The sequence below is a fragment of the Centropristis striata genome, chromosome 23, assembly GCF_030273125.1.
Source record: "Centropristis striata isolate RG_2023a ecotype Rhode Island chromosome 23, C.striata_1.0, whole genome shotgun sequence".
In the NCBI taxonomy this organism is placed as follows: domain Eukaryota; kingdom Metazoa; phylum Chordata; class Actinopteri; order Perciformes; family Serranidae; genus Centropristis; species Centropristis striata.
In genome coordinates this window covers 21,478,919-21,501,549 of record NC_081539.1, presented here as the reverse complement: position 1 = coordinate 21,501,549, position 22,631 = coordinate 21,478,919, and the positions used below count along the sequence as shown (strand labels likewise).

Genomic DNA, 22,631 nt, shown 5'->3' with positions numbered 1-22,631 from the left:
GATACTTTGGATGGTAAATCATGAAGGAGTTAATTGCTGTAGCACTTCACCAACACACATTTCATCAAACATGCACCAATGAACACACACAGGCATTCTAGAGCTGCAAAAAATAGGCTTAACCAAATTACATTAACAAAGGCTGCCACTAAGGCGATTTTTCAGGAGACTGACAATTAAAAAAAAAAAAGTACTTTTCTATGCTCCTACAGACTTTTGACAATGACCATTTGTATGTGTGTTTTCAAAACAGCATGAGACAAGGACCAGACTTTTAAAAAGGCCAGAGAACAACAGGTGCACTGCACTCACAGAGGAGAATAACATGTTGGAAACAAAACATTCTCGCAAGGAGGTCAGCGTAGGGGGCACTTTGGTCTACCATTTGCATATGGGCATTAAATCTTATGTCATATATTAACCAGTAGCTTGTTTGACTGTGCAACATACGCAGACACGTGTGCTGTCACCCTTTTAACATGCCTTGATTTGACAATTATGTCAAATAAATGTCAAAAAAGTCAAAGGTACATTCATATATATTTTTTAATGCAGCTTAAACATGGCTATACACATCAAGATAATGTGTTTGGAAATATATAATTTGGGGGTTTCGACGTTCCCTTTTACTTTGATCTAGTCTTATGTAACTTTGACAGACCAAAGCTATGTTATGGCCATAATTAGCCCAGAGAGAGACGTGTGTGTGTGTGTGTGTGTGTGTGTGTGTGTGTGTGTGTGTGTGTGTGTGTGTGTATGTGAGTCCTGTTCTTCATGTCTGGATAACTGAATTATCCAGAAAGAGCAGCTTATTAACACAATCCAGAGAGTTTACTTTCTGTGAAACCACATACTGTATGTAAAGTCATTTTTAAAAACACATTGTTTGCTTTCATAGATTCGTAATAAAGGTGTGTTGATGATTTTTAGATTACAACATGCAAATTACTGTAAAATCACTTACATTTTCATAATTTGTCAACAAAAAAAACAAATTGACTTTGAGAAACCGAGCAAAAAACCATAAACTCAATGACATGTTAATCTGACATTAAAATTTGAACAATAAAATGTATTTACTGAGTGACCTCACAAATCCCTTTGCTGTATAAACAATTAAAGCTGCTTTTAAGATATATTAATTTTATATACAATATTATTTTTCATTGCATTGGTGGGACACATAATCAGCACAGCCAATCATATGAATGGTCAACCTTCTACTAATTTTGCTTTAATTTCAAAATAAGAGCACAAATCAATCCTTAAACTGCTTAGAAAGAACAGTTTGAGTTGAGCCTGATATCTGCTTGTTAGCCTGAATAACTTAATCCACATTTGAAGAACAGGGCCCTGGCTAAAATCCAAGCCACTATTTTCAGGCTGCTCAGGGTTTCCTATTTACAGCACACAAAAGAGACAGACATACTGGAACAAGGAGGAGAGAGTGCAAAAGAGTGACAGAGTGAGGGAGAGAGTGAAATTGGAGACTAAGAGAGAGATGATTTCATTTGCCTACTGAGCCCTTAAATAATTTAACGAGGGAGAGATCTGTCAGAGTAGTGCTGTGTTTGTGTGTTGAATATTTACACTGCATATAAAACTGTTATGGCCCAGCTGTTGGCAGTCATACGTCTCAGGTCTGTGCATTTTTTTCTTTTAAAGGAACATTAGAATCCAAACAGTTACAGCTGCTTCTCCTGGCCATCACTAGTGGTTCACTACCTATGGTTTGGAGGTTTTATTTCTGAAAGTATGGTAAATATTTTTCGTGTTTTCATCTAGTGACAAGCCATTAGCCTGGACCCAGACTCATGAATAGCTTATTTTCAACTGTTTAGTGCTGTGGCTCTTTGATTTGTCTGTCTTTGAAGCTGTTTTCCTGAATTCCTCTTTGCGTGGACCAGAGATATTTTAATCCTTGGCTCATATTTATCAAACAACTCCTCCAGAATCACTCCTAGGACTTGCACGGAAAGTTTGAGTAGAACTAAAAATACTACAAACTCATGCAAGGGGGTTATGAAGTTTTCTACACCACTTTTGAGCAAAGGTTGCAACTTCTTTCTGGGAGTGAATGACATCACCGCACTTTAATACCTTAAGATATTATTTTTAATGAAGTAATATGTTTTTTTTTCTTAAACTGTCAATTTAACCCAAATGCTTTTTGATGCAGGAAAAATGAATGACAAAAAAATACCTTTAATTGTGGGCGTTTAATAAGTTGCTCACAGATAGAGATTGAAGCAAATTTTCGCCAAAACTTCCTGTCAGCTGCCTCCTTAGTCAAACACACTGCCAGTATAATGAGTCACAAAATTCAGATGGTAATAATTGGCTCCAAAGCTGTCCACACCAGACAGAATATAAATGAGCATCAGTTATGAAAGAAGGAGACTCATCCATTCCCGAATGTGACAAAGGATCTTTTTGCACAGCTCTGTGTAAAGTCAAATGTTTTCTCCAAGGCTGATTCTCTAAAACAACCCCCGCAATTCAATTAAGCGAAATCTGCCCCAAAACAGACTTGACAGGGATTTCCTCTATGATTTGAGCTAAGTCAGTATTTGTATACATCATCAACTCCCTGCTCCAAAAACAGAAACCAGAGAACTCAGAGCTTATCAGCACAAAGTCACCGTATCGACTACAAAACTACTTAGAAGTGTCTATTGAGAATCTGAGAATGTTTTTTAGTTTTGACATTGAAAAGCACTTTTCTTTGTATTGCTGCCAGTTTTCCACTATCTGTAAAATAAAACTTCGACTATTTTCAGTGGAGAAACTTCTGTCTTAATATCAGTCCAGCCTTACCATTGCCTTCCTCTGTGAGACATTTGCTCGCATTGCCAATGAAGCCGACAAGCAATAACAGGAAAATGATGGTAAATTGGATCTTTGAGCTTGTTTTCTTTTAAATTCTGTCACATTTACTAAAGCCTTCATATCCTCCTAGGATAAGATGTGACAGTTGTGGTTTAATTCCGTGTACTTCACTGTCATTGACTTAATTTAATTGTTTTTTGGCCACAAAACAGAGGCTTATTCACAAAGCATTATTGTACTAAATGTTGTCAATTCTAAGAAATGTCTGAAACTTAGGGTGGTTTCTCAGGATTTTCACTTAAATGTCAGATTAAATGAACCTGCCACAACTTAGAACACTGTCATACATGTCGTTTTGGAATTAGTCACCAGATGTAGACTGCTGCTATGAGTCAGCCATTGGTCACGTCACTTGTGCTATTTTCACCCCTTCCACTTTTACAGGGTCACCGTCACTACATCGGAGCTTTGCACTGCTCAAAATGATTGTGATTGGTTTAAATAAGTCTGTATTTTGGAGTTATCTGACAAATTACCTATTTAGTTGTTTAGGTTTGAAGACTTTTTGGTTTAGCAGTTTTCAAACTTTCTTTCAAATCGTTAGATTCCTTTAAATACAACAAAATTTGACACGCTATAGTATGATTTTTTTCTTCCAAATTATGGACAAATCAAAATATATTGTTTTTTTCTGATTTCAGGACACCCTACTACATGTATCAACAGGCTATAATAAGACTACTTTGAGAGTATCAGAGCATTTAAAAATTCGGCGACTTTTTTCCCCGAATAATTAAAGATTGATTTTCATTTTTATCGTCTGGTTCAGTGTTGCCTGTAGTTGATTCATCAACGAGTAGTTGTAGAAGTCAATGACACTATTGGATTCATTGAACAAGAGCAGCTTTGACTCATGTGTTTTCCCATATGTAGGGCTTTTTTCTTCTTGTTGTTATTGCTAGCAGCAGCAGTTGTGGTACTAGAAGAACAGAATCGTTCCTATACAAATGCTTATTGTACCAAGAAGTCTGCTTAGTGTTCAGTTTTGGTCTTTTCATGAAAACAAATGGCGGAAAAATTTCAAAATCATGGTGAATCTATTTGTTTTTTTAACTTTAATCCCTTGACACTTAGCCTCATGGTAACATGTCTGTGTTCCAGCTGGCTACTGGAAGCTGGTGGAAATCAGACAAAACCATAGTCTCCTAGAGATTTACTAAGAAAATCAAGCGAACGGGATGCATCAGCAAAATGTAACCAAATGGCATCTACCTCCATCCAAACTGGAGGGAGCCGTTCATCTGCGAAGTTTGACTCTGTGTTCCTTTTGGGCTTCCTTGTGTTCACTTAAACAACCAAATAAATGATCATCATTGCTAGTGATGGCACAGAAAATAAATACATACAGGGAAAAGTACCTGTAGTAGTTTTACTTTATATTCATGTAATAAATATCAATTAAATGGTAATCTTTGTTAGAAATAAAGGAAAACAAAAACATTTTGGTTGTTATAATCTTACGCTTATAGTTTATCAATTTGACCTGACAGATAATCACTATGATTATCATTTTCTGTCTGTGTTATTTGTATTTGTGTTGTTAATGAGCCACAAACCCTTCAAGGAAAATCCTTACTGTTATTATCAGTACTGATGTGCTGTCCATTGCATTACCCATAATCACATTAAAGAATACCCCTCAGGTATTGGCGCTAATATAAATTAAATTTGGTTAGAAACGGGCTGATACAGAAGAGACTAGTCATCACTGAGATAGGAAAGACTTGTATCCCTGGTGTGCAACAATAATGAATCATGTGTTATGAAAAAAGATGTGTTAATGAGCAAAGTTGATGCAGAATGAAGCCAGACTGAGCTATGTAATATTTCTTTGTCTAGTGTCTCCATTTGCCAGATGGCTGGGGCACCTGCGTACACACCTACACACAGATGCACACACATGAACGGTGATACGCAGTCAATGCAGGCGCACTGACTCATGAACTCATGACTCTTCTTTTTATATGAGGACCTCATACTTTTACATATATTCCATATTAATCCTGCTTTAGAATACAAAATTAAAGTCAACTTTTATTTTGAAGGATAATACCCCAAATTGAAACATTGATCTTTATTTTTATCTTTGAAAGAAAAAAACAGAAGTGAACTGTAAACTTACTACCCAAACTGTCTTTAACAACCTGTAAATGACTAGACTGTCCTCTTGTATCACCAACATACTTGCTGTAGTTTTGCATGCATTATAAGTAATATTCAGTTATGACCATTTTCAGTTTTGTCTTTAAATAAAATGGTAAATCATATGACAAAACTGTTTTTAAACTTGTGTACAGCCCGTTATGACCAGTAGAGGCAATGGGTAAATATATGCAAATATGATCCAAGTTGAAATAAATGGGATTATCCTAAAAGCAAAATCTAATATGAGTGACTCTACACCAAAAATAGCACTCACTAAAGTCTAAAGTCTACAACCTGTTTGTTCTCACTTCAGAACATAAGCACACATGCCCCAAGGCAGGTAACAGTAAACCCTAGTGTTCAGTTTTTGACATACAATACCCTCATTGTTAGAGAAAAAAAAAGTCATTAACACGATCCGGCCATTGTGGTAATCTGTTTTCTTTTTGTTCTCTTTCTTTCTGTCTTGTTCGCTCTGTCTGGCGCACACATGCACACGCACAGGGAGTGGATCAGGTGTCCCTCCCTCGGCTATCATCTCATGTGACTTTCATCAGTGGAGGTGTCTCAGTCTCTCTCTCCCTCTTCTCCCTTTCTCCTGTCCTCCAAACCCCCCACCCTCCTCTCCCGCTCCTCTCGTGACTTGTGGTTGACTTTTCACACTCATTAAAGTGACAGACAAGATGAGCAGAGGTGGGAGGTAGAGGGGAAGAAATGAATTTCAGCTAAATTTGAACCTCACCTAGCCTACATGAACCACAGCTACAAGTTTTTGCTTGCAGATTTGCTACTGTGTGGGGAATATTAATATGCATGGGAGTGACGGAGGAGAGGAGAGTGACCTTTTTACCAGCTCCCATTCACACTCCCCTTTCCCCCACTCATCTCATCTCGGTTGTTTTCATTCCTCTTCGCTGATTGAGGAAGGGGAGCGAAAGAATGAAGGAGCGCGAGAGAGTTACTTCTCAACTAGAAGGTCATAGCTCTATTTGATAGCCTTTTGTCTCCCATCCAAAAACAGCACTGTTAATAGCTGCCCATAGGCCACTTTATAATGATTGGGCCTTATCTCTAGACACACACAGACAATCACACACAGACAGCACACAGTGTCTTTATGGTGGCAAGTGAGGAAATTTAGCTTAAACTGAGACGCCTTGGCTGCTATTTATCCCATTTAAAGCTCTGATACATGGGCAACTGCCATTTTATCCTGCCTTCTGTCCTGCTATGTTAACCCCCTATTTATTGCCTGTGTCTTGTAAAATGTTGTCTGTATGTTTGTTTTATTGCCTTTATAACTCCTCCTCCAAACAGTATCCGATAACAACAGTCAAGATGTGAAGTTCAGCTTTATGTACTGACCAAAAGAATTATATCGCTGATACAATCGGCAGAAATGAGTTTCCTTCGTAGGGTGGCTGGGCTCAACTGTAGGGATAGGGTGAGGAGCTCAGACAGAGTAGAGCCGTTGCATTAAAAGAGGCCGGTTGAGGTGGTGCAGGCATCTGATCAGGATGCCTCCTGGGTGCCTTCTGATGGAGGTTTTCTGCGCAGGTCAAACTTGTAAAAGGAGAAAGACCCAGAACAAGCTGGATAGATTATATATCTCACCTGGCCTGGGAACACCTGGAGGTCCCCCAGAAATGCTGGAAAACGCTGCTGGGGAGAGGGACATGTAGAATACCTTGCTTAGTCTGCTGTCCCCCCCCGACCCGGCCCCGGATAAGCGGAAGAAAATAAATGGATGGCCTGTCTGTCTACTTGGTCTTGTTTTTCTCAATTTCTACATTTCTACCTGCCTATTAGTAAAAGACCACATTATGAAAATCGCTTAATAATAATAAGCAATTTAGCTTCGGATTAAAACATTTTTTTAATGAGATATTTTATTTTTATTCTCTGTCACTTGGTTTCATTTTTATTTTAGAGAAATTTACCTCAGAGGCTTTACAACTGAACAATATGATGCGCTCAGGTTCTCTCAGGGGGATTCCCCTTTCTCTCCTCCACAGGTCAGATATCAACCCTCTGTTGTACTACTAGAGCTATTAGGGTTTAGTGCATATGAATACACAGGTTTAAGTGCCTGCTGTATGTAAACATGTATGCATGCACTTAATACTGCAAATGCATATGGGATTTACTTATCAAGCCAATATATGTTTATACCGTCTTGTTTCCTCCAATATTTCTCCATTTCTCCAGCTGTGTGTTGTTGTCTGCTTCACACTAAATATAAACAATATACACTACCAGTCAAAAGTTTGGACATAAATTCAATGTTTTTATTTATTTTAATTTTCAACATTGTAGACTCATACTGAAGACATCAAAACTATGAAAGAACACATATGGAATTATGTGGTAACATAAGTGTTAAACAAACCAGAATATGTTATAAAGTCAAGATTCTTTGAAGTATCCACCTTTTGTTTTGATGACAGCTTTGCACATTTCTGTTGCTTCAGTCTGCTCCATGAGCTGAAATGGCTTTCATTAACAGGTTCACCTTGTTAATAGTTAACTTTTGTTATTTCTTGCTTTCCTAATTTGTTTGTGACCATCAAAGCAAAAGATGCCTTTTTTTTTAACTTTAAAGAATTTAAAATATAAAACATATTCTGGTTTGTTTAACCCCTTTCTTGTTTACTACATAATTCCTTATGTATTCCATCATAGTTTTGATGTCTTTAACAATAATCTACAATGTAGAGGTATAATAAAAATAAAGATAAAAACATTGAATGTGAAGATGTGTCCCAACTCTTGACTGGCACTGTACATTATTTCACCCTTTTTGTTGGGGAAAGACTCAAATCCATACGCAGACACCTCTGAGAGCAGTGCAGGTATGTGGCAGGGCAGGGACTGCATGTGGGAGGATCTAATTTATAACGCCGGCTGGGGGGAAGGGTCAGGGATGTGGTTCTACAGTTGCCATAGAGACCTCTGTGATGGACTGTGGGTGTTGCTTTCTCCCTCCTATTCATTCCTGAGAGGGAGGCGGTGACACCTAACCAACACACGCACAACATAGTGGAATCCTACACTTTTGGTAGAAACACACGGACCAAGCAGGGAGCACCAGCTGCAACTCCCAACTCACCAGTTTTGGATCTGTTGAACTGTGGTCTATGCACATTTCAAGGTAAATGATACTACTACACACAACACAAATTGTCTAGCAATTATGTTACAACTTCAGAACAGCAGGGTTTTCATAAAATGCACAAACAGAACGATCATAATAATGACAAATCCTATAATTTGATTTGAATGTTGATGAGATCACATTAAGTTTATATGATGATCCAGCATCAGCATTGTTGCACAGTTCTTGGTGAGATTATATTCAGGTAGCATTTGAAAGTGTGGTAGAGGATAAATTGCCTCCAGCAGTGATGCAGCCTGAAATGTACAGGAGGAAAATAAAATCATGTTTGTTTCAAAAACTCTCTGCTCTAAGTGCATAATTCCACAGATGTTGTTCAAGTATGAAGGCTTTTATCAGCTGTGTGACACAGATAGTTACATGACACACCTCTCTGTTCTTGTTTTTTAATATTCTCCATGAGTCACAACTCACTTACAATTCATCTTCTTCCCTGTATATACAACATACTCTTTTTTTCATATATTTACATTATGCCACTACCTTGAAATAAGAATTTCTGTTGCAGAAAACAAACAGCTTGCTCATGATGTTGCTGGACTATTCCCTTACATCACCAGTACATAATCATTTTCTTTTCATCCATCTGTAGATTTTGTGTTCGTGTCACTTTGAATTTAATGCCCTTCGTGATTTTAAGACTTTTGGCGAGTGAGTAAGCTTTTACTGAGTCAAATGTTATTGAGCTGGCAGATGTGTGCTGTGCTAAAAGCATAATTCAACAAAATAAGTTCTTCTCAGCAACATTACAGACACTTTCTGGTGTTAAATTGCTAATCATATTTTTTCAAAGATTTCCTAAGTGTAGTAATTATGACGGTGTCAAAATTTTAACACATGTTGCTGACTTTTCTGGCACTGTTACAGCAGCTGTTTTTATCCAAATTGAAAGCTGTTTGCAACACACTGCTGTACAGTGATGCTTATATAATATAAGGAGAAAGATGTAGGTGTCCAAATCACATAAATCAAATTTCTTTGTGTCTAAAAAAGCTTTTCAGAGGATCTTTTAGCATCCATAATTATAAATAAAATCCCAAAACTGCAGCACAGAGCTTCCAGGACTATGTTGTTCTTATATTAATTATGAGGGCTTCAAATGCGCTTTTTGCTGTCTCGTGGTTTCAGCTAATCAGAACAAACAGCTGCATAAAACTGGACGAGTCGGTCAAGCTCCTCACCAGCTTTTGAAAGTAGCAGCTCATCCTCATAGACGTCATTTATCTCAACATACCAACAGCATTCCTGAGGCCAAGGATTTGAATTTATATAATGTGTGACCAAAGGTCATGCATGATTTAACAATTTTTTTTACCATTATTCAGATGGGAAACGAACAAGTTGGAATTCAAGCATTACGCGTTACCTTAGAAGGCATTTAAGATACTTTACCATTCAGTCAATTAGCATAATGCCACTTAGGTGCAGGGATTTGCATTTTTACACCTTGAGGATTTAAAACAGTTGCAGCGGTGGCAAACAAGGTGACAAAGCAGTCTGCTGCAGGGAGCAGAGCGCGGCTTTGAAGCGAGGCACCTCGCTGTAAAACAATGCTGTAATTTAGAATTACGGGTCCAGAGGGTTTAATAGACCCTGCTCAAATTCCCAGCGTCACTTCGCTTTGCAAATCATAGGGGAGACTGAACCTGCTACTTTGTTGTTCATATGAGGTTTATCTTGTCGCAGGTAGAGCAAAGAAAATCTGGAGAGGAGTTGCTGACAGGGAGGCAGAGCGATGAATGGAGGAAAGCAAGGAGAGGTTGAGTGAATGGAGGGAAGATTAAGAGAGATTAGAGGAGGAAGAAAATGGAATCCTGCCCGGCTAGTGGTGTAATGGCACAAGTTTTACTTATTAACAATTTCTATGTGAACTTACAGCATCCATGTAGTGAACAGACTCGTTTTCATATACCTTACAGTATGTGGTAATGCTTCACAGAATTTCCTGCTGTGAGATCAATGAACTACTACTGCTAGTACTACATATGTATGTGTCGGGGGCTTGCTTTTGGCACTTAAGTGAATGTGTGTGAGGGAGAGAGAGTCGAAGAGAGAAGTGGGAGAAAGCAGGGACATATATGTGTGTACGAGGAAAACTGGGAAAGAGGGAAAGAAAGAGCGTGCATATTTATGAGTAAGTGGTTGCTGTAAGCGTGCGTGAAATAGGGGTGAGGGAGGGAGAGGGGGAGATGAATTGCATTGTGCTCTGTAGTGTTGGGGAGGAGAGGGGATTGAGGTTGGAGACTTGAGATAGCGACTGGGGATCAACACATTCAGAGCTTCAAATGGCTTTGAGAAAACCAATCAAACCAGCATACACTCTCTCTACGTCTCGCTCACACGGTCTCTTTCTCCGGGGCTCGCAGACACATGCACTCGCTCCTACATGCACAATATCTTCAGTGGGGTGGAGTTCACTGCACTATTGATCTGCTTCCATGTGGCTGTGATTAACTTGAATGCAGCACGCGTACACACATGCACACGCACATGCTTACACACAGTGATTGCTAGTTTGAAACCTCATCTGTCTGGCTCATGGCTAAATGACTGATATGGAACTGTCAGTAAGCCACTTAAATAACTAATGCATCAGCACACATGCACATGCAAACGGGTTTTGGTTAAGAGTGATGCGTTCAGGGGTAATCCTCCATTCATGCACCCTTAAACAAGCAGCTCCCAGTAGTGTCTTGGCATGGGTGTAACTTGACAAGAACATTCAAGTCACCAGACTGTAGGCTGCTGGCCACATGATGTTTCATTGTGTTGTATTTTTTAGTCAGTACTAGTCAGTAGTATTAGTTCAACATACACAGGGAATCTTTTCAACTTTCAACTTGGCGATTCAGCCAAGGGTTTCTGGGTGGTGTATGCAGCATATGACTAATCACTAATATGGACAAGTATACTTTAATTTGCATACAAAGAGAAAATTATAATATCGGACAAAAATAACTAGTTTTTAGACAGACAAAGTAACACAGTTGCAGCTGGCAACTGCACTAAGGACAGCTGGCAATGCATAAATTAATAAGCTCATAATGTCACAGAAAAAAGGGAACACATATCTAGATGAAGGAGCTGGACAGAAGAACATGTCAGAGATGGAGATAATCTAAAAATAAAAAGTCAGACAGACTTAAAATATCACTGCCCCATCTATAGCATGAGTAGATCTGACCATAGTTACATTTGTGTATTCCATGGATGAATGTGATGTTTATGTGTACAACGAGAGGTTTTATACATGGCTTGTGTGACAATTTGAGCCTTATTTTTCAGCTGTAACATGGAGGTGTAAAATGGACTTCAGAACAAATTAAAAAAATATATAGAAACATAATTCAAAGTGCTAATGAGGCAACAAATACACTGGATCTTTAGTGAACTGTGAAACTCAATTATTAGACAATTGATTGGTCAGTAGGTGGTGCTTTTATATGTATTGATCCTTTATCTCGAACGTTACCTGCTCCAGAGCAAGTTAGATGTGCGGCATAAGTTAAAGGGGCAATGTATCCCGGTAAAAAGTGAACCATCGTCATAACACTGAAAACCAAGTGCTAAAGTTATCTTGCTTACCCCAAATCCTACTTCATAGTACAGGTCCTTAAGACCAGAGGCCCAAATAATGTGTCTTTCATTTTAAAATGATCCAGACAGATAATGTGTCATTTAGTCAGTGAAGTGGGGCGGCTGTGGCTCAGTTGGTAGAGTGTTTGTCTTCTGGTCGGAAGGTTGGTGGTTCGATCCCCGACCATGGCAGCCTACATGTCGAAGTATCCTTGAGCAAGATACTGAACCCCAAATTGCTCCCGATGCTGCGTTGATTGGTGTGTGAATGAATCCAATGGTGGCAGGTGGCACCAGTGTGCCCTGGTAGCGTCGGCCACCAGTATGAATGAGTATGTGAACGGGTGAATGAGCGTATTGTGTAGTGTAAAGAGCTTTGGATAAGAGCGCTATATAAGTGCACCTCATTTACCCCATTTAAGTGCATCTGTTACCAGCTTTCAAAGTGTAATCTACTTTTACGTCACTTTTCAAATTTTCTTTTATGATCCAAACAGAAAAGCAACTGAAAAAAGGAACACATTTCATGAAGGAATTCCACAAATATCCTCGTTAGACAGATGTACAGTTTGTAACCCAGTTTCAGGTGGAGTGCTTCCACTGCTCCATCTGACAACCCTCCCGCACCACACAGCGGATAGGATTAAAAGGCTTCTATCTTTTTTGGCTCACACATTTAGAACACTTTCAACCAGTCACTCTGCTTCACTCCTTTTCTCACCTGTCAATCACATTCATGTTAATGATCACACTTCATTTTTAACTGTCGCAAAGCTGTCTTCAAGCCCTAAGCTGTTTCCATGACCTGCGGCTGACAATGCTTCACTTCTCCCACGACAAGTAAGCTGCAGTCCCAAACCAACTTATTATTCACATTGAAATAGTGTTCCAATGCTGTCGGGCGGCTTTAAAAGGTTATTTATCATACATCTGTGGTTTTAATTCTCCCACTAATGACCAATCCAAGAGGAAATAGTTTTTGGGGAGTTTTGGTATCATTTAAAAAACGATTTATCATCAGTTCCAAACTTTGCCGCAGAACCTCTCTTTCTTACTTCCTTTCTTGCTCTGTCTAACACACACTTTGTCTTTCTTTATCTCTTCAGGAGCTGCAGTTTGAACGTCTGACCAGGGAACTTGAGGCTGAGCGTCAGATTGTCGCCACCCAGCTCGAGAGATGCAAGCTGGGATCAGAGGCAGGCAGCATGAGCAGCATCAGGTAACATGCAAACCTGTTTTTCTGTGTGTGTACTGGTGGAGGCTGGGGAGGGGGTATTAGTTTACAAACACTGTCTCCATCTTTTGTGTGTGTAGTGGTTGAGCTATTGTGTGGAAAGCAAAGTGCTCGTGCGTGTGTCCTCAACCACTAAAAATATCCAAGATTGCATGCTTGTAAGTGTGCATCTGAGGTTTGTATGCATGTGATCGTACCCTCCCCATGCGCAATGTATGCGTAAACTTAGAGCATGATGGAATAGCTTCTGCGTCCTTTATGACACCAACGCTGACTGCACCATTATGTGCCTTCACCCCACACACACACATGTACACACACTATAGCATACACATTCTGGGTGTTTTCTCCTCAGATCTGTGGAGTGATTCCACTGGAAAAGAACAGTGTTCCCCCTGCTGTGGGGTGCATTTATCAGCTGGATGGATTAGGACAACACTGAGGTTGCAGGCAAAATCACACACTTACACACAAGTACACATACACATCGATGGTGTTACATGGAGTAAAATAGCACTGAGCGTACGCACATGCTATATAGGCAGACACACGACATAATGATGTGAGAATATAACACTCTCACATGCAGTACAGAAACACCCGGATAGTTGCTGAAGGCCTGATATAACACACACATCAGTCTTGGCAACTTTGGTGAGACAACACACACCATCACCCACACACAAACACTCTCAGCGAGTCCTCTGAGAGACTTTGGTTTGCAACTGTGATTCGGGTCGAACCCCTTTCATCATATTATAGCATTAATTAGCATATTAGCCACAGCCCTGAAACCCTTCAAAATACTTACCTCATTTATTAGGCTGACCTTTCTGTTGCCAAAATAATTTTCAGATGAGGGAAAGAGTGCTCTCAACAGAAAGAGGGAGTAAAGATGGAGGAAGGGTGGATGTAGAGGAGGTGGCGTATGTGACTAGCATGCTAATTTGGGATTTTATGCTAACAGCTCAAACCTTGAGCTCAATATCTGCTCCTCTCACTAAATCACTGTCCCTCCACATTCTCCTTCACACGGACTCTGCATCTCTGTAGATAGAAATCTGAAGTAAAAGTAAAGTTTGGTAGAAAGTTTTCTTTTTTTAGGGGCTTGTATGTGTATGTGTGTGTATGTTTGTGTGCTTGTGTATGTTTTTGTGTTTGCATCAATTTCACTGTGATGTCAAAGACTCAGGTTCATATAAATTCAGCATCCCTCTGACTCCCTCAGGCAGCTTATTGCATAAGTACACAACCCTGAGGGGGGGCAGGGAAACAGAGCACACTGGAAAAAAAATTCACTCTGTTTGCTCATGCTGAGTCTCAGATGAGACTTTTTGGTGAAAGTTTAGAGGCTTCCTTCTTCTTTTGTTTGTGTTGAAGTTCCATTATTTGTTAAAATACAGAGGAAGTGTTTCAAAAATATTCCGAGAACTAACATCAAAGATAAGTAATTTAGTTTTCAATTTTAACAGTACAACCCCCTTTCCAAAACAGTTGGGAGGCTGAGTGAAATAAAAATTATAAAACAGGGTGGAGGGAGGGTATATTTGTTTTTTCAAAAAAAAAAAAAAGAAAAAATACTCCCAGTAAACATGAGATGTCTTGTCTTTGTACTATATTTAAGTAAAAGGAGGTCACAGAAATTTGGTTTTTATTATTTTTTTTCTGGGAATTGGTGTTGTCAATAAGTCACCTTAGAGAAATGATACAAATTATTTCACTCAACTCTTTATCTTTTATTGACTTTTGATCTTATAACATATTGCATTTATTAAGTGGTGTGTTTGTGTTGAGGTTGTCCCTTTTCACATATCTCTGCAATTCAAATAAACCACCTGTTATCTACCGGAAGTGATTGTTGTTGTTAGCTTGGCGCTCTATCATCATATTGACCTTTATTTGGTGTTTTTTTATTTTTTTGTTTTTTCAGTTTTTTCTATTTCCGTATCCTATTGTGATTTTGGATACACAACCTTGATTCCAAAAAAGTTGGGACATTGTCTAAAAAAATAGATAAAAGAAGAAAAAAAATAAACACAATATAATAATTTTCCAATCCTTTGTGACATCTATGTAACTGAAAACTGTAAAAAGACAACATATATGTATACAAAATTTAAACTAATCATTTTTACTTTGCACAGTGTCCCAACTTTTTTGGAATCTATGTTGTATGCTGGTGTCGGCCGATTTAGGTTCATAGACTTTGGTGTATTTATTAGTGCTTTTCACTTTATAAAATACTGTTTGGTTTTTACCATCCCTGCTATTTCCATTTAATACATTTGAACTGAGAGTGTTTTATTATGAGCTACAATATTTGCCTCTGAACAAGCCAGATAAGATTTAAGATTAGGTCTAGAGTTCACATCAGTGTTTCAATTAGAATCAGCCTTCCATATATTTATGTGTTTGCATTGATTTTTCTGAGGTCTCATCTTTCAAACTGTTCTCTTCTTGTTACTCTTGACTCTATGATTTGTTTGGCTTATTAGCCCAATGTCAAGCCATCATAATTCACATATATTTTTCCTGTGATTTTGGACAGGTTAGTCAATATTTTTAAATGAGGCAGCTAAGAAAGCAAAGATCTGAGGTTGTATTGATAGAGCCATCTCGCAGGCTTTTCTAGACTTATTTGAATCTTTTTCCAGCAATGTTTTAACTCTTAAAAGAGCTCAATCTCCTTGTGACCTGTCACTTTCTTATATATAATAATTGGTGGTAATTTTCCTTCCGGGCAACATCATCTGAGCTCTTCATGTCCTCAGCATATGTTAGAAGTCTGTGAAAGAAACACTTCACCACGGTTTCATCTGAACTTGTGCATCTGTTTGGGTGCTTTTTGCTTTATGCTGCTTGTGGGAATGATTTGCCTCTGCATGTGCCAGCAATGGCCTGTCTGCTGTCAAGTCTGCTGTCTCATAGTTGCATCATCTTATGATTATCGCATCAGATATAGAGGATTGGCTTAGCTAAGCTTTTGTCTGCTGACAGCTCACTATATGCCAGTGAGCCTGCATCCATCCCTGTGTGCGCTCAAATTTGTCAATGTGTGTCAACTAAAATGTGTGATGTGCATTTGTCTTCCTTTTTTGCTCTCATGCATATACACATGTGACAGCTCACCTCTGAGTTTGCCCATATTCTTTTTCATTTCATTTTATTTGATCGACACTATTCTTTTTTTCAGATATCCAGATCCAACGGGGTCTTTTTTTTTTTTTTTTTTTACCCCAAGCCTAAGTATAGATATTAGTGTCTGCAATATAACTATGAATGATCAGAGAGAGTCTGATGCTATTCAAAGAGACAGCGATAACCTTTCCCATGGTCTCCAACATCACCACTCATTTTCCTCTCCTTCATCAGGGTCTCAGTGACAGGCAGCAGCTAAATATAGAGTGTGGTGGCTGGCTCTGAGTGAATAGGTGTTATAATAAAGCACAAGGTAAAAATGAAAGAAGGCAGACGGGGTAGTTGGATTGGGAGGAAAAAGGGAGACGGTTAAATAGACAAACAATGGGGGTCTTTTATATATTCTGCATAGCATTTTTTTGACATTTCATGAAAACTTACTCTTTCTGAAGTTATGTTTCTCCTTTCATGACAGTCTATATTCTCTTAGACAAGGTTTCCTGTGGGCTTTAAGCTGCAACCACCATATTCACTCAGCAGTGGGTCCATTACTCTGTTAGAAGCCTGTCAGGGTGAAAGCCAACTGAGGAGCACAAGCTACCTGGTACCCTGTAGTTGTGTAGTGTGTGTGTGTGCGTGTGTGTGTGTGTGTGTTGTGTGGGTTTTTGTATTCCCCCTGTTTGCTGGGTTTGTATTGCACACGCTTGAAGCGAGTTCTGTGTTTGTGTTTGCGTGTCTCTGTGTATTCTTGGCAGCCGCTGCGAGCCTGCGTGTCCTTAGTTGTGTTCCGCTCGATAAAGCAATTCAGGCATCTCCACGGACTCCTCCTCAGAGCTGAGGACCCTAAAAAATGCCTGACTGTGGTGCAGAAAAACCCAGGGCATTACTGACTAACATCTGTTCACACTGTGAACTGTTGGCATGCGACACAACACTTTACAGGAAGGAAACACACACAGGCACACATACACATTCACATGCAAACACCATGCCGGCGCTCATTTATCATTTTTCTAACATTAGTGGTAAGTGGCAGCCAGTGGGAAACATTTGCTCCTGCTGTCTTTTCCGCCTGACTGGCTGCACAGCTCAAGCCTTCAGTGCTCTTTTAAAGGGGTATAGCACTGAATTTATGGTTGATGAATTTCAATTAATATTCACCCATTTTTCACTGTTATGGAGATGCCAAAACAAAGAGTGATACAGCACCAAATGATGTGAAGTTAAGGATAGGAAATGGAATTATTTAGGTAATCTAGTTACATACGTCATTCCCAGCAAATGGAGATAATTTCACCAAGATAAGTAGCTGCATATGTACAGGAAGGTGATTTAATGACAATAATTTATCATGGTGTGTCATTCGCCTGTGATAAACAGCATACTATAGCTGGACTAAGAGGAGATGTATTGGTCAAAACTGGGAAACACTGCCATATTTGTTGATATTTGATATTTGCCTCTATCAGTGTCTGCTCTCATTCATTCCATTACAACCCACTGTAGTAAAACAGTTTTTCAGAACTGTGCACTGGCTTCTCAGTGGTCTTATCACATCTGCTTTTCATGAAGGATGAAATAAAACATCCATAAAGTGCAATTCTTAATGCACAAATAGTTGCAGAAACCAGCGTATTGCAGAACGTGTTTCAGATGTGCCTCGCCCGTGTTTTTTGCAGTTCACTGAGATGTAATGCAGATAAATGTACAATTCTTTGGCAGATTCAGATCATTAAAGGTCCCGCGGCTGTCGCCTGCCTTGCAGTGACCTTGCTAGGCATTCTGGGACACATTATTGGTGCATTAAAGCACTGCCCGTGAACTGTTGAGGAAATAATGTGAAGCTGGCTACTGAGCTAATCATAACTTGGGGCAATACTGTAGATTATCAAGGCTGTATATGAGATGTCACGTAAGCTTATGCATTCACTGGCGAAATTTAATTATGATATTGCCATATTCCACTGGCTACTAGCAAATATAGTACCAGCTTGATGCCTTGTGGCTAGTGCTATGGAGTATTTATGCATAAATGATATGATAGATGACGATATGTATATATTACAACAGTCAGTCATGGTTTAAAACAAATAATGCACAATGAGAAAGAAACAGATTGCAGCTGTTGTAAAGCCACGTCATTAAAGAAAAAGGGAGTAGCAGGTCCATTATGATCCGCCAATTATTTTAAAGCAGAAAGGTCATGTCAGATAATAGGAATCCATGGCGAGGCAGGCAGCCCCTCAGTTGGTATGCAGATGACAGGCGAAGTTGAGCGAAACAAATGTGACCTCTAAATGAGTGTTTTGTTGTGCTTAATGGAATTGTTAGCGTTTAGTGGAGAGAGATGAGAGTATCAATCCTGGGGGCGGGGGAAAGCAAGGAGAGAGAGAGAGACAGAGAGACAGAGAGAGAGACAGGAAGGACAGAGTGATAGGAGGAAAGAGACAGAGAAAGGGATAGATGGCTAATAAATAGCTTTCATTACCCTGTGGCAGCCACAGAATAGGTTCATTGATTTATTATTTTTTCATTTTTTTCCCTGTTCTCTCTCTCTTTCTCTTTTGCTCTCATTGTCTCATTTTCTCTCACGTTTGTCTTTCTCTTGCTCGAAACATCTATCTCACTACCCTTTCTAGTTTCCATGTTTTACAAATATTACTTTGCTTCATTGTATTATCACTGTGCTAATAAACAGAAGTTTCTCTGTGTACTCAATGACTTGCAGTACAGCATGGTACTGGTTCATGGTACTGTGTGTGTGTGTGTGTGTGTGTGTGTGCGCGCGTGTGCGTGTGCGTGTGTGTGTGTGTGATAATCACTCTCTGCTAGTTTTGATGAGCTCTGTTGACCAGACATTCCCTTTGGCCCTATCATTTATGTGTCCTGCTGTCATGTATTTATGATGCTCATGGGTTGAACCATGTGGATTATGTCTATTTTGTAAACAGACAGATCCTTGTTCAGGCATCAGATTTTTTTTCTATTGCTGTTAATGGTTTATGCAACTAAGAATTGCAATGCAGAGAGAAAGAAAGTACTACAAAATCACTTCATAAAAGTAAACTTAAAGTCGTAATTCTGCAGATTCTTACCTTACACACACACACACATGTTAGCGTCCAAAAAACAGCGTAAATCTTAAGTTTTTTACATAACTTACATTTTTCATGTAACTTGCGAAACTTCTGTGGCTCATGGTTTGGGAGTCACGTTTTTTCACATAACTTCCATTTTTTTTTTTCACCTAACTTATGTAACTTGCGTGACTTATGATGCTCATGATTTCTGAAATACTTTTTTTTACCTAACATCCGTGGCCAATGTCACCTTCCTAACTACTTCACTTCCGGCATTTACATACATTTATTTACTGTTTAAACTGTCTTTTATAACGCCTAACCAGAAAGTTATTTGCCCTAAACTTAAGTCAGTTGTTTTGTAGCCTAAATTCACAGAAACTGCAGCCTTTTTTACTACAAACGGTCTATTCTGTCGTTCAGGTTGGAGTTCTTTTTGGAATATACACACGCAGGAGTGCCAGATGTTGTGTTGTCTTGATGAATAAATGTCCCCCCTCTGATATCCATTGGTCGTGGAAGCGCTGAATGACTAAGAAAATGCTGGTACAAGGACATTGGTGTTGTGTGTTTATATCTGTGAGAGGGCCAAAAAAAAATTTATTCAGCTGTTCTATATGCTGCAGAACAAGTGTGTACCTAATATTAATGCCAAGTCAACATTTTAAACAAATACACAGAGATATAGAGTGAGAGATAAAAGTGTGTGTGCATGTGTGAAATAGTGACAGTGAAAGGGAGGGATAGTGAGGTGTAAAGTTCATATCCTGAGGCAGTAACAGCTTTCTGTTTGTGTTGTTCAGACTTTCACATCTGCCCAAAGACCCCTCGGGTAGGTCAGAGAAAGGTAAAGCATGAGTGTCCAAGTGTGTGTGTTTGTGTGTGTGTGTGTGTGTGTATGTGAGAGAGAGGGAGAGAGAGAGAGAGAGAGAGAGAGAGAGAGAGGGAACAAAAGCAGTGAGTCACTGCACACACGTGCTTGCCCCGCTGTGAGTTGGTCCCAGAGCCCGTATAGGACGATTTATTCTAATCAAGCTGTGACATTTAGTTCCACACCAGCAGGGACCGGTGCCAATCTTTATGCCACGTGTGCGAACACATCCACACATGCCCACACATTTCCTCACCCTGCACCCAAGACTTCTCTCAGGGGCACACACACTTACTACACTATAAAGTTGTCCTACCCTGAGGATCAGACATCCACACCACTGGTATGGGCTTATTCTTCACACACTTTAGAGTTGGTCCCAGCAGCTAATAGACCCCAGACACATGGTGAGTACAAAACACATTTTGAAAAAGTCCTCTGCTTGTCTGCCATTGAATTACCTTTTATATAACTTGCTCTAACTTGTTCTCTGTTCTCACTTTTCTCTTCTCTTCGTCACCTTTCCCTTCTGCCTTTTTCAGTTTCATCTTCTTTCTCCTATCTCTTTTACTTTGATTTCTTTTGTAAGCTTCTTATCTTACCTTCAAACCTGTTTTACATCAGTGTCTTAAAAAGATTTAAAGTCCACAGCCATGCTAATGGCTCTGTGCGGCAGAATTTTTTTTCTAAATGATAGCGGACCCTCATTGAAGTATCAATAACCCTTTGCAGACGGCATCATAATGTAGTTTTAAGAGTCTAGCAGTCATAAAATACAATAAACAGGCCAGTCCTCAGTGCAGCAAACAGCTTGATGACTGTTTTTTATTCCGATATGGTAGCAGGTAGACATGCTGTGTAACACCAAGACATACATTCTAAGGCCTATTTTTATTTTACGAGGCAAGAAACCTTTCTTTAATTCCTTAAATGTAATAAAATTATTATAATTTTAACAGTTTAACTGCTAGTATTAATCGATCAAAGTTCTCAATGTAGGGTAATGGACTGTAATTATTAACATCCCTATGAGGCACAGGGGAGCTTTGAGCTACATGCTAATGTAACAATTCTAACAATTCTAACAATTAATAAAGCCTAGTACTTTAAAGCAAGCCAGACCTTCTTTGTATTAGCTGGCTCAACAAAACCTGTAACCCCAGAGATAATGGGTGTCATGATGGTGGTAATCAACTGTGCGTTCCTGTAAAAAGGAGCTTTCGACGTATCATTTTAGTCTTCTACACGAAATGGACCAGTCACAAAAAAACACAAAAAGGAATCCCTGCAGGTCATTGCTCATAATGTCAGCATGATGATGCTTGTGATTTAATGTAGCCTGTTTATTTTAACACTTAGTGTCTTTCTAATGTGACGAAATAAGCTCTGGGTCAAACATGTTTCTGATGCTTACACGTTTTTTTCAGCAGATAAATGAACACCACTTTTATGATGTTTAGTAGTTAATGCAGGCGATATAAGTTAATAGCTAACATTATGCTATAAGGAACTACTCTACAGTCACAGGACTTGAAAGTCAATACTGTTAGCTTCAGATACTCTCCGACAAGCTAACCAGCGGTTTTAACAATCTGGCAAAACTGTAGCCTCATAAATTGTTGATTAACCTAATCTATAATCTACAAAAGTTTGCAAGAGAACTAAAAAACACGGCTAGAGGCTGTGAGGAGGACTAGTGAGAGAGTTCCCGTCCGTGTCAAGCATGATGACATTAAAAGTCTCATTTAGCCACTTGTTAGCAACCGCCATTTTAAGAGCACGTAAAAATGTTAAAATTCACAAGTGGAGGTATTAAATAATGTTTTTTATGTCTTACAACAAAAGGTGAACATGTCTGAAGGTTTTGTTAACCACATACCTTATTTCCGGCATTTTACCACAGACCCATTCAAAATCCTCATTGAGTTTGAGAGGTTAGACCCCAGGGCGCTAAAATGCTAACTTAGGTTTAATAACTCTTTCCTGTAGTGCCCTATGAAAGATGGAAATTACTTTAATTTTTGGCCAAAACAAAGTGAAATACATTTTGTTGATTGAATATAAACCATGATGAGTGGCAATAAATAATCAGTTCTCTACTCAATGTTCTATTAGCTATAATATCAGCAGTGTAAATCATAAACCAAAGTGGTATTAGCTGTGTCTTCTCTTTATCATTCTTTTAGTGTATGGATGATTTTGCTGTATAAAATTTGAATTGTTAATATTAGATGCAAACAGGAAAACATATGCGACCTGCAGCATATAGTATTCATACTCAGATTATCTGCATCACTGACTGAATGCATGTAGGATTCCATAGCAAAAGCAAAAAGAAAACGCAACATGATACAGTGTCTCCTCGCTAAGAGAACCTTTCATCTAGGTAAACAGATTCGTTCCTGGACCACTTAAAGGGTAGTTTGAATTGAAGTGTCTTTTTGCATTTTATCATGCTTCACTGTATGAACTCAGGATATTTTTGCACTACATTATTGCATCACATCAGTTTGAAATGGGTTT

General features: G+C 39.0%; 1 protein-coding gene across 1 annotated transcript in view; it reads left to right on the top strand.

Annotated features, from left to right (window-relative positions):
* The window catches only part of ctnnd2a (catenin (cadherin-associated protein), delta 2a), a 272,893-nt gene that overhangs the window by 77,042 nt on the left and 173,220 nt on the right, over positions 1-22,631 (top strand). The window contains 1 exon segment of the mRNA XM_059326789.1: positions 12,892-13,004. Within this exon segment, the coding sequence (XP_059182772.1) occupies positions 12,892-13,004 (113 nt within the window).